General features: G+C 44.8%; 1 protein-coding gene across 1 annotated transcript; it reads right to left on the bottom strand.

Annotated features, from left to right (window-relative positions):
• Positions 1 to 446: 446 nt before the first annotated feature.
• Positions 447 to 11163, bottom strand: LOC104072672 (transcription factor GATA-6; the record flags this gene model as incomplete). The annotated part of the gene is made up of 4 exons (XM_009572205.1): positions 447 to 888; positions 9332 to 9438; positions 9532 to 9619; positions 11038 to 11163. Coding segments are annotated over 4 exons (489 nt in total), but the record flags the coding sequence as incomplete, so codon positions are not given.
• Positions 11164 to 13264: the final 2101 nt, after the last annotated feature.

The following is a 13264-nucleotide window of genomic DNA, read 5'->3' as shown; positions in this document are numbered from 1 at the left end:
TTAAACCAAAAAAAACCCCAAACCCCAAAATCTCCTTAACAAGCTGGACCTTGTGAGACGTGTACCAAATGTGATTTCTTCCAGGGGCATAGCTGGGCTCTGAAGAGCAGAGCAAGGCATGCTGAAGATGGAGGGTGCAAGAGGAGAGGACCAGTGGGGTGAAGACATCAAATTCGGTGCGAGACGTCTGCGCCGACTCAAGCAGTACACACTTCTGACACTCGTTAAAAAGTATCTCGCTATCTCTAGTAATTAAAGCCTTTGGTACTCCCTCCCCGACACTGACAACTTCCGCCAAATTCTTGGGGGAAAAGGCGATGAAAGAGTGAAAACAACTATATAATCAGAAAGGCAGCGCTGCTGGGTAAGTCGAGGATGTATTTCTGGAATCTATCAATAGGTCTAGGTTTATCTCTTCTTTTTTTTTCTTTTTTTTTCCTTTTCTTTTTTTTTTTTGAGAGTGTAAGGCTGCATTAGCTATCCCCCGGTGGGCATTTGCATTCCCTATATTTTTCTTGCATAGATGAGGAACTGGATGCTTCAGCAGAGCCTCTTTTGGAGGCTGAAAAACACCTCTGCCGCCAAGGCACAGAAACAATTTCAGAGGAATGGTCCTTGCCAGCACTCTTGCTGCCGCCGCGACTGCTCCGCAGAAGAAACCGTGCGCGGACGTCTGGGGGCTGCTGCGCAGCGCCGGGATCCAGCTTCCCTCGCGCCGGGTCACGCCAGAGCCAGGGCACACCAGGGATCCTGTCTCACGGACGCCGTCACTTCGGCCGTGGAGGTCAGGCTGACTCCTGTGTACAGCCCGTCTTGACCTGAATACTTAAGGTTGCTGCTTTCGGGACTGGTGCTCTCTCCTGGGCCAGACATCACCGATGAACTCGCCTGGAGCGGGGGGAAGAGGACGAGAGATTTCATTAAGCAGGTGAGCTTTGCACGCACCAGGGTGTGCGTGGGAGCGCAGCGGGCTCGGGGCACCGCCACTATCCCAGGATTTCTATGAAAAGCCAGGGTTTGCCCTCAGCTTGCCCCTGTGCCTCGAAATCCTGAAACTGAAAAGATGTCTCAGGGTCAGCCCACTCATTCAGCCCCGTTGATGGGAGTGATATCTGTGTTTGTAGATCAGCACCTGGTTATCTTCATAGCAAGGTGGAAAAGAAAGCACGTGATGTGCAGAAAAACCTGGAAATCGGACTGTGATGAGGGAAGTAATGTGCGTGTGTCCCACTGCCCCCTACTGAAGGGACACAGAAGCCAACACCAAAAATGTGACCCGGGAGTGGTGGCACCTATAGTTTTGCTTCCACGGTGGGAGAAGCCCGACACATCCCAATTCTCCAGCAGCGGGTGCAGAGCACCTCCTGGAAATCAGCCTTCTTTGGCTCCCTCAGACCTTGAAATGCCTAAAATCATTCCTCACCCTTCAAAACGCTAGCCACAACCACTTTATCCCTGTAAGACTGGCCACTAAAGGAGATGCTCCTTTCATCTCAAGTGGAGAAACACTATGCCTTTGAACCAGGAGCCTTTTTGTTCTGCCACCTACATGCACAAGGCAACACACAGGGGAGCCCTGGTAGGCACGAAGATGAACCTCTGAGCTGCACTGGAACAAGTCCATTTATTTTAACAGAGAAATGGAGAGTTACAAAGACAAAGAAACGATCATTTTTTCCATGAGGCTGAGCAGATCCGCTAAAGAGGGAAAATTTGCAGTGCCAGACAGAGAAGGGGCAACGTTTTCACCTGATAAAGGAAATGTTTAAGAGCTGACTTCATGCAAAATTAACTCTTGGATATGTCAACTTTAAAACCTTAATTTACTTGTTAATGAATAGTCTTCAGATGAGATTCCTTAAAAAGAAAGAAAAAAACCAAAAGAATATCCTAAACTGTGACTGCAGAAGCTTCCTGCCTGCTGTTTAAGTGAAAAGTATACATATTTAATCATTTTACAAGAGTAGAGCTCTTGGCTCTCCTGGAGCCATGCCAAGCTAGCAGTCCTGACATAGGAAAAGCAAGGCTTCATTTATTCAAAGGTAATTTCCAAACAGTGCTATGCAGGGTTCTTGTTGCTGTGCTTAATCCAAGGAAAACCTCACCTTCTGAAAGAGATACTCATTGCCAGCGGTCACTTTTGTCTGAAATAACCCGGACTCCAATATTTTCTTTAGCTTTTATTAAAATGGTTGATCGCCGCTATTCTTCCACCCAGCCCTCAACCAGGATCCTGCTCCGTTGGTCGCCAATCAGAAATGCAGAGATGGGAGGAACAACTGCTTGCCCCCAAAAAACAACCATAATAGCTCTAATCCTAAGAAATATATTTTATCGCTCTCTCAAATACACAATTGCCAATCAGTGATAACAAGTCTTCCCTGTGACTATGCACGGAGAATTCAATGAGGCAGGTGTTACGCTAACCTTTGGGTCTGGTTTTGGTCTTGCACCAGCCTAGTTTTTCAAAAAGGCTTTTTTTATTTCTAATACATCAAATAGACTCCTGTTAGCACAAAAGACATCACTTTTAACAGCTTGAGTCTCCCACAGTAGAAGAAGGGTTTAAATTAGAGTTGAGCAGTGTTTGCTCAACCTGAGCTAAAAATACCAGGAGCTGCTTTGAAAGGTTCCCATTTGCCCATATTTGCCGCTGTTGTTCCGGTAGGCAAATTATCTTATCACTACCTGTTTTTTCCGGGCTTGGAAAGTGTAATTCACCCTTTTCCTGATTCAGCCCTACAAAGGTGGGGCGCAGGGACCTGCAGTTTCCATGTGGGGTTATCAGCCACCCCTCCCTCGGGCACCCCAGAAGGGAGGACACAGAGGCACATCCTGTTTGAAGACTGCCCATCCCTGCCCGACCAAGGCCAGATCCTGGCTCCATTGAGCCAGGGTGGGCAGGACCTGGGCAGGACCGCCGGGCCTGGAAACCCCACCCCGGTAATGTCATGACAAATGCAGGCAGCTCGGGCAGCTCCCAAAGTGAGACACAGAAAACAAACTTTAGCTCATGAAAAGGACGTGGCTGAATCACAGTTCTGCTCCCGAGCCTGCCTACCTCTGCCCTTACTTCTCTAGCTTTAAAGGATGAAAGATGACAGAAGCTACAGTTAGTTATTAGAGGACATTTGTCAGCTGGAATAAATAAGCTGAACAATGCTGCTAAAGTCAACGAGCTCTTCTAATTCACAACAGCTGGCTCTACCAATAAAAAGGTAATGGATTTATTTTTATTGCTGAAATCTGATAATCAACTGAAGCTCAGCTTCCTGAGGAAAAAATGAATGAAGCCCGTTGGGAAGAGCTTGCCTCTCAAACAAACAGAGGAAGGTTGCATTTGTATCTGCAAAGCTGGTTTAAGAATCCCTTCTTTTTACGTAAACCAGCAAGAGCTGGTCATGGGGCAGCCCCCAGGCAGGTTGTCTGGATCGGAGGTAGCCTCTCTGTAGAAGACCTGCCCACCACGCTCACAGAGAGACCTCAGCCAGAGCCACAGAGAGACTTAGACACCTACATCCTACCCAACCCTGCCAGAGCCAAATTCACCCCCACTAAAGCTGGCCCAGATCAAAACCAGGCTGCTCAGCCTGGGCTGGCCAGCACTTGGGGAGCAGCACCAGCATCTCTGGCTGAAGGACTCCTTCTTTCTTCCACCTACTCCTTCCTGCACTGTCTGCCCACCACGGAGAGCGGGGAAAGGGGAAGGACACCCCCCCTCCCCGGCCTCCACAGCCGAGAGGCAAAAGCTCCGGGCAAGGAGTTGTGCTAACAGCTGGAGGGGGTGGCGAGTAGATCTAGATCTTTGATCTAGACCTTTGCTCTTTCAGATAGACCTTTGCTCCATCCGCTTCATGGGTTCAAAATGCACCACAAATTTTGGACATTACACTAGGTCTGCAGTAAGCTGAGTCTCAGCTGATACTCTTCCTCTTCTGTTAGCTTAGTTTAGTTTCACTACACTTAAATGATAACCGTAGTCAGCTGAAACACACATGCAAAAACTTCTTTTGCAGGTAATGTGTTGTGGCAAACTGCAGCAGAGTCCTTAATTTTCCAGTCTCAGCCTCCCTGTAATAACTGCCATCCCCACCAAGAGCACTCTCTCCCTGGTTTCTGAAGAGTAAGTCTCAGCACTGCGAAACCACAGCTTTTTTTTCTGAATTAGTGACCCTCTTACAACGCAAAGTTGTCATCTCTTGCTAGTCCAATTGATCCTTTGTTTATATTGCAGACGTGTAAGTTTACATATCTTCTAATCTCTCCTTTGTATTATAGCAACATAAAACTGTGGTTAATACTTCATTAATTTCCTACGGGAGGCAACTTCCAGCATAGCTTGGGAAAGCTGATGACCCCTCTGCTGTCGAGGGCTGTATGAGTAATTGGCTTTATTGCTTTGGCAATAAATGTATGTTACCGTATAGATATAGAAGTTTTGGGTAGAACCAAAAATGCTTTCTCCCTGGTTTTCCCTACTGAAACAAAAAAGCTGGATCGCCTTGTTCTGTTTGATACAAAATGAAATGCTTTCTTTTGGATACGTGTACACAGAGCAAAGAAAATGAATGACTGGTTTTATGAAACTGAGTAGGGAGAAGAAAGCAGCATCCTATTTTGTCCAGGAGTGAGGACTAACGCAGAAGAGGTAGGAGACCAAGAGAAGATTTAAACTGGAGTATCAGATCTCCCAGCATAGTACCCTGACTGCCAGACTATTTGATATTTTAGGTTGCCATGTTCCTCATGCCTCCTGTTGGTCTTATTCCACCTGGTTTAGATAAATATTTACTCATGCCAGGACTGAGGTACCGTGTTCCCATTTTCCAGGTGAAAGTCCTAACAACCATGCTGGTGAGCCTTTCTCATGGAAACTCTGTCCCAATGGCTAGGAAATTATTCTATACCAACTGAAATCTTATCATCAGATAGCCTGAAGGACCCTTAGCCATTCAACTCTCCAACATCCAGGTGATTAGGAGATTTTTTTTAAGAGGTTGAGTCTCTGGGTTCATCCAGACTCTGGGAGATACTGTACGGAAGCTGATTCCCTGTTGCCTGCATGAATGTCCTACCAATCTGCTGCCTAAAAAGGAGTGAAGAACACCACCTCTAACCATCTCACGAGCCCTCTTCTGAAAACAAAACAATGCAAATGCAGGAGAAGCTATTCAGTGAACTCAGCCCAGGTAGTCGGGCATTTCGGGGACAGTTAAAACAGCATTTTCCTGCTAGCTCACCACCTGCTGAGGCCGTTTCAGTCAGCTCTCCCACTTTCCAGCCTACAACACTGAAGAGCCAGTCCTGGTAAACCTCCAAGGGAAGTAAGCGCTAGTTTTACCTGCAAGACAACTGTCCTAAGTTATTCTATGGTGTGTGATTACGGTCCTTCTGAGAAAGCTGCAAACTGGAGGCACAGGGTGCAGTAGAGTCTTCTGAAAGAACAGCTTCCCTGGTGCTGCTGAGCCTTTACTGACATCAGCCCTGGTTCATGGAGCCTCCATGTCCTGCCATAAAAAGCAGATTTTACAGCAGTTTTCATACTGCCTTTTATCCTAATAAGGGAATAAAGCCCTTCTGGTAATCACACCAGTGGAGCCCCTGCATGGAAATGGATGGGTGTGCGCTACAGACCGTGCCCTTCATTTCAGCAAATTATTGTGCATAGGTTTTCTCTGTACAGTTTCAGCAGCATCAAAGGGAGAGTAGGTATAGATGCAGATGCAGGCTGTCTGAAACCTTCAAATCTTCTTTTTATGGGGATGTACGGCAACTTCATATATCATGCAGCTGGACCTTTTCCATATTAGTAACACAGGACACCCAGTACTTATACTGCTTAGGAAAACAGAAATAGGCCTAATCCTAGATCCAGATGTGAATTTGGCAAATAGCCCCTTTACAATGGGACAGCGAAATATCTCCGATCCAAACACTTCTACATTTTGGGATGTTTGAAATCAACTTTGCACCCACAGCAATTCATTAATCATGTCTTTTAAATGTTTAAACTTCAGCTAGAACATAAAATCAACATTTAAGGTTCTTGCTAATTTGTCTCAAAATTGGCATCGTATAAGATTCCCTTCATGAAACGGATAGTCTCAAAGACATGTCTAAGAGTAATTGCTGCCTTTCTCTTTTTCCACCCTCCCCTCTTTATTTTACTTTAAAGGAGATAAAGAAAGGTAGGGCAAAAAGTGAATATTACTGACACAAATGAATTCTGCTGAATCTCATTTCTATTAGATTGCTACATAACTGGGAACTCTTTTGGCAGCCTCCCATAAAAGGCATAATAAATTACTTTTGTACCAGTAGAGGAATTCATTTTCTCTGTTTCATTTAGCAACAACATCGCTGTGAATTTCAGACAACAGTTTCTAAAACGTCATCAGATTTCTCTGCCTAATGTCAATTTGGCATTTTTCCCCTCCTCACAGAATAAGGGCTGGAGAAGTAAAAACAGAGCAAAACAAAAACAAGTTGCCATGCCAGTTGTGTAACGCGCGGGGAATGAGCCAGGTTCGCTCTTCCAGCAGGTGCCCGTGTTTCGGCAACGTCACCAGCGCCGCTGGCAGGAATCGACGCCGTTCTTGTTAAAGTGACCAAAGAGTACAGAGCCTGGATTCATCCATCTGAGGGTTTTCTCCCGCCTGACTGGCCTGGAGAAGTTTATTCTCCTTGTGCAAAGCCATTGCCTGTTCTAAGAATAAATACAAACCTTCGGGCTATCAATGGGTCAACTCAAATGAAAAAAAAAAAAAAAATCAAGGAAAAGAGAAGTCTAGTAGAATATCTTTGCTTCGGCATGTGATCAGATTACAGGCTGCCTCGCTCTAAAACGCTGACATCCCTTCGCGCCTGACAACTTCAATGCCCCTTATGAGCGCTCAGCCCCTCCCACGGGATTTAGGCCCATAAGAAATTGTTTCTCTTCCTTCGCAGCTAGTGATCATGTTCCCAAATGATGCCCGGGGCAACGGGAGCCAGTCCTAACAGCCACCACTTCCTACTTTCAACCTCCAGTCACCCCGTCCTTATCCCATTGAATTGCTGATGCTTGGGCAAAGCCAGGAACCCAAGGGAAGGATGTGACCATACCCACGACATGTCCTGACAACAGCTCCCATGCAAATCCCGTCCTCATTTACATACATTTGGCGCTGGGGTGCATGAGTGGGAGATCACTAGCCCCTCATATAAGGTGGGGGGAGAGTCAAGGGGATGCCCATATGTCTGGTCGCTGCTTCAGAGCATTTCACAACCTTCCTCCATCGCCTCCTTTTATTGAAATTTTTCACGAGAGGTAATTTGCAAGTGCTTTGCATATGCAGTGCACATCTGATCGAACGGCGGTGGAGAAAAGGCTGTGCAGATGTTACCGTGCTGCCTGCTGGATACAAGGGGATAGATTTCCCTGCTCCTCATGGACGTGTCCTCTCCCAGCCCGATCTACTACAGAAAAATCAGGGAGAACTGAAGTCCTGGCACTGGGGGATGCTGTTGTGTAATTAAGAGCAGCCTCAGGGTCCCTGGGATTTGCTCTTAGTTGCTAACAGTTTTCAGCTAGCCTTTTGGCTCACAAATGGTGCCCCCACCCCACTTTCCTCTGGTACACACACAACTCCACCTGGCAAAATTATATTACAAATTGTACTATTAAAATTATAACATAAAGATTATTAGTAACAGGTTTGATATGCTCTCCTAGGGAGAAGAGCTATAGAAAGGAAGGCAGGCTTTAGCCAGCCAAGAAAGCAACAGCATAGAGGACACAGAATCTCCTCTATATGGCCTCTTCTTCCCCGAGCAGCACACGGCTGCGCTGCCTACAGCCTACACTGCTGCCTCGGCCTCAGCTGGGATGGGGTTCTAATTCTGTCCATTATATAAAACCCATGACATTCCTCAGATCAGGAATCCTGCTTAAGGCAATCAAAGGAAAATTTAAGGAAAATTTGGCTGCATTTTTTCCTTTGCAAATATTAGGGGAAAGCCTAAACCAGTGCCTAGTAGTTCACTGGGGGTAGCCTGAAACCCTGTAACAGTTCACTTCTTGGTTAGTGTTTCTCTTTTTTTGATGTGATCTGCTTATTTTATTGGACTGACAGGGTTTTCTCATGTCAAAGACAAGCCCTTTCGGTAATGTCCTTGTCTGGCAGCATCAGAACCCAAAACCCAGTGCCTCTGAAACTGGGTGGCCCTGTCAGTCCACAAACAATCGCATTTGCTAAAAATGTTTTTTTTCCTCCCCTTGTACAATGAAACTTTGTACGTCAGGAATTAAACTATTGAAAGGAATTTGGATGTGGGAACGCCGAGACATATTGAAAAATAGTTATTATAAACAATGTCTTCTTTTTATTAATAAAGGAGTAGAGAAAGCCACATTAGGAAAGCTTTTCAAATCATGTGGCAGATTAAAGGATACAGAAGGCTCGAGGAGTGAGTGCGGATACGGATATGTATAGCCAAGGGGTTAGAAATTAATCTACATTAAGCTTCACAACTTTAGCGGTAGTATTTGTTATCACACATGCTAACTGAGTGAAGAAAGGAAGTTTGAGGTGGTTTGAGTACATGATGTAAAGTAAGGATCAAAACTAAAGCAGGGGGTGATCAGCGCTCCTCTGGTGCTCCTCTGGAGCTCGGTGCTGCCAGATGCTGAGGAAGAGCCCGAAGAGCCTGAAAAGCCCTCTGCGAGGAAAGGGCTGATCCCCTACGCACTGCAATCAGCGGGGCTCCCCAGCCTGGTTGCGGCTGGGTCTGGGTTGGGGTTTAAGTGCACATCTTAGTTCAAAACAAAAGCCTCTATGTTTCCCTCCACACAGCAGGATAACGTTTTGCTGGGGTTTACCACTCATTTGGGATAATGCATACAAAGGCATAGATATATTAAACAGCTTTTGGAAAACCTGAGAGCATCAGTGCCTTGAATTATAAATTCAGACCATTTCAGAAAAAAAGGGGTACATGCACAATTGTTTCTTGAAAGGATCAATTGGGCATGATTTATTGTCTTTGCTCCAAAAGAAAACCTTTGAAATAGAAGAACTTGAACGTTTCAAAACAAAATGTCTGGGGCTAAGGCATGGTTAACTCAATCATAAAAATTATATAGATCTTAATTAAGAGGTTTGTAAAGTACTTCAGCTTGTCTTTGTGTTTACAGCTATATGTAATATCCTCCGAAAATCTTGTTCCAGTATCAGCTAACAAAACTGGAAAGTTTGTTTAGATTATTGTTCTGCTAGATAAGATAAAAGCTGCGATAACATTGCACAGTGATCAGCCTGCTTACAGACACGGACACCGGCTTATGGCTTACCCCAGAGGCTGCAGTCTGTGTGCTGGGAGAAGCGGTTTTGCTACAGTCATCTGAGTTGGTAGAAGACGTGGATGTTGGAGTCATAGGAACTGCAGTAGTACTGTTACCTGAAAGATCGGGAACTGGTATTAAAACCAAATATTTTCCAGCAAGGGGAAAAAAACTCTTGCAGCTCAACTGTCTTATCTTTTTATATTTACCAGAGCATGCCTTTGACTTATTTATGTTCTTAGGTTTTCGCTTCCTGGTCTGAATTCCTTCTTTTTTCATAGCAAGAGGTCGGGGAACCTAAAAAAATTAAATTTCCACACTGATCATAGAGTTGTATATATACTCTAATACCAAAAATCAAAATACACTACAAGATCAAATGGTGAAGTTGAAAATGCCTGTTGAAGTCATGTATAGCAAGTCAATTTTTCCTGTGTCACAACAGCAATTCCAAGAAACCTGTGCATTTTGTTTGGGCACAGCAATGAATTGTTTCAAGGGGAGTTTTATCTGAATAAAGAAAGCAGGGAAACCTTTTTCTTGATGTGGCCTCAACAATTTTACCAACACCTCAGTCAGCCCATAGATAAATAGCATGCTTTTAGGGAAAACCAGCATCATTTGGCCATAGGTCGTATGAAATTAAATTGGACGGGGTGTATCTGATCTCTGACTCCTTATTCCAGTCAGTCAATTAGGAGTTATCTCCAGTGGCTGGTTCTGGAAAGCAAGAATGCATATCAGGGGAAAAAATATCAGGTCTTCCTGTGGACCAGCTACACAAACCAGATCATCGCCCCTAAGTGTCTTAGGACAGAAGCTTTGGGCCATAATCAGTTTAGCATTTGTTCTTATAAGCAGTTTGGCTCGTGATACAGCTTTATAGTATCCAAATTTATATTTATAGGGAAAACATGCTCAAAAATCAGCTTTGTGTTCTGTGTCATCACAATGATAATCATTATCCAGAAAACATTGGTTTAAAATATATTTTAAGGTAATGATAACAAGAGTTTGGGGAAAGACAATTCAGGCATATGCTTATTACCATTATAATGTTTAAACCTGTGATATAATTTACTTTTTCCTTGAGGACTAGACCAAGTCCCAATCGCTCCTAATGCCATCGCTCTTCAAACACTTGTGCTTGACTGTAACTTAATCCACCGGGGCATAACAGGCTCCAAGTCTCACCCAAAACATACTCCAGCACATTCAGGATAGAGCTATTTTCTTCCTCTATTATTGCCTAGCAAAGGCTGGAATGAAATTTAAACTTTTGCTGGCATAGCTATGTCTGCCCATGAAAAACTGTCTTATTAAAGGTCTAGGATTTTTTTTTCCCCACGGAAGAGCTGGTTTAAATCCTGGTGGGAAAAAGACCTCTGCCACTCAGCCAGAGGTGGTTTCTTTGTACAAATCTGCTGGGAGAGCTACAATGGCAAACACGTAACCTGTCAAAAGCATAACTTGCTAAACGGTGTAACCATTTTCTAATGCTGGGCATTTTTCGGTCATTTTATCCATTTTTTTTAACTCCGCGATCCAAACCGCGAGCCGAGACCATTAACATCAACAGAAACATTGCCCCGACTTGAGGAAGCCCGATATCACCCCCCCAAAGCCGCCGGGCGCCCGCCGGCGGGAGGACGGGCCCTTTCCCAAAGGAGCATCAGAGCCGGCAGGGAATCTCCCGCGACAAAGTGGCCGCTTACCCCGTGGAGCTTCATGTAGAGGCCGCAGGCGTTGCAGACGGGCTCGCCCTCCGCGTTCCTGCGCCACAGGGTGGTGGTCGTGGTGTGGCAGTTGGCACAGGACAAGCCCAGCCGCCGGGACGAGGGCTAGAGGCAAGCGTAGGCAAACACAGGCGTTAAACAGGCGGGCAGGAGCCAACGATTTATGTCTTTACGGTTTATAAAAAGTACTTTGACACGCAGCGGGGACGGTTGGAGGTTTTTTTATAGCATCTACCAGTGATATCCCAGAATTAAAACAAGATTATCCTCATTTCAGAGACTGGAAAGCTGCGAGTCTGCAACTCCGGGCAGTTGCAGCAGGGGCAAAATTCACATTTTGGGAGCTGCTGACCCGGGAACCTCTGTTCAGACCACCGGGCACTGGCTCTTCCTCCAGCAGGACGGCTAGGAAACGTCTCCACTACAGCTCCGTCCAGCTGAGAAGGCACCTCACTCCTGTGCCACCTCTCCAGACGGTTCAACGCCCTCTCCCCTGTGCGGCGGGCAAAGGGGCAGCTCTGAACCTGCCACCGATACTCCCGACTCATCGAAAAAATCAGCCGCTTTAATCACCTTCCCTCGGTGGCACCAAACTAACTTTACTGGGCGCAGGGGGGTAACACGTACAACAGCGGCATCTTTATAAAAAGATCTTTTTATCATCACTCATTTTATCCTTGTGCGAAAAAACAACGTGCCTCGGGAGTATGTTTTACAGAACAGAGCTTCCTCTCGGCCAGCAGAAAAGCTGGTGGGTGACAACAAGGTCCCCACTGCAAACAAGCCATTTATGACACTCTTCCGTGGAGTTTGGAGCCAAGATGAAGCAACCTTGTATCAGAAATAACCGTATAACCCGGAGCTTTATGGCTGCAGGCTGTATATCATGAGTGAAGGCAGTCCTCATAAACATGTGAAATGAAGGTGAATGGGTTATAAAAGTCCCTGTAACAAGTGATCTCTTTTACGTTCATCCCAAGCAAAGAATTCCAGCTACATCATAAATCTAGTCTTTTTCAAAGTATGGCATTGTCAAAAAAAATATAAAAAAATCTGTGCCTAGCTCTGTGTCTGGCAGCTGAATAAGTTTACATGGAGAAGTCAGTTTTAGAGGATTGCATTAATCTTATTCTGACTATAAAGCGCCCATAACCGAAATTACTAACTTAAGGGTACAATGCCCTTCCTCTTGAATCATTTACTGCTGGATTGTTAGACGTAACTCAGTCACCTTTGATACTGCAGAGCTGCTTGCCACTTGGGAAACCGATAAAAATGTTTTGAGAATGAATAATATTCCAGAGTAATAACTGAGTCTCTTGAATTTTATCTGTTCGAGTTTCTTTAGCAGTAAACTGTCGTCTTACACCACAGCTTAGAAAGAACTCCAGATTAAATACGAATTTTGTAACTTTGAATCAGTAATCCATTATTAATTGCACAGCAAAAGAAAAAACAGCCAAGTGTAATACAGGCTGAAGCACACGCATATACTTTTTAATCTTAAAAATCCAGGTCTCATGAAAACAGAATTTTTGACACTGTTATTAAACACGTATCCTCACAGCGTCCAAATTGCACTCCTTGATTCAATACGAGTTTTATATGGATCGGGTAAAAAAAAGCTGGTCTTTACACATATGCTTCGTTTTCTTTCTTCGCAAGTGAAATGCTGTCAGAGGTTTCACTCTGTTAAATCCTTCTTTTGTATGCAGTCTGGTATAAATCTTCATATATTTTATTTCAATAGCTTTTGCTCATTCCCATACCTAAACAAATGGGAGTTTTTTTGGCACGTTTTGAAGCTAAAATGACTTTTCTGGTGCAGGAATTTTATCAGAAACTTTGGGGCAATCTAAACATGTTTAGCATTTTCAAAACATTTTCCCTTCTCACCTACATATTTCCAACTGTATGAACACACAGTCATGGTTGATTTATAGTTATGGCCAGGGTACTCGGTAGGGATTGTTACGCAGAGCTATTTCAGAGTTATTTTGCTGAGGTGTCAGGCTGAAATCGGGCTGCAGTTTGACTCTGTTTTAGACTCCTCACCCCCATCCCTCCTTCAAAAAAAAAAGAAAAAAGGAAAGAAACACAGAAGTGCCAGAGCCGGGTATCAGCTACTTGAAGTCTGCATTGGGCCAGGGTGCCACGGCCAGTTGAGCTCTGACACTTCAGACAAGCAGCAGATTTGGCCCGACTG

The sequence above is a fragment of the Fulmarus glacialis genome, unplaced genomic scaffold (genome assembly GCF_000690835.1).
Source record: "Fulmarus glacialis isolate BGI_N327 unplaced genomic scaffold, ASM69083v1 scaffold32282, whole genome shotgun sequence".
NCBI classification, from domain to species: domain Eukaryota; kingdom Metazoa; phylum Chordata; class Aves; order Procellariiformes; family Procellariidae; genus Fulmarus; species Fulmarus glacialis.
The sequence above is the reverse complement of the archived record's forward strand: the minus strand, read 5'-3'. Positions and strand labels throughout refer to the sequence as shown.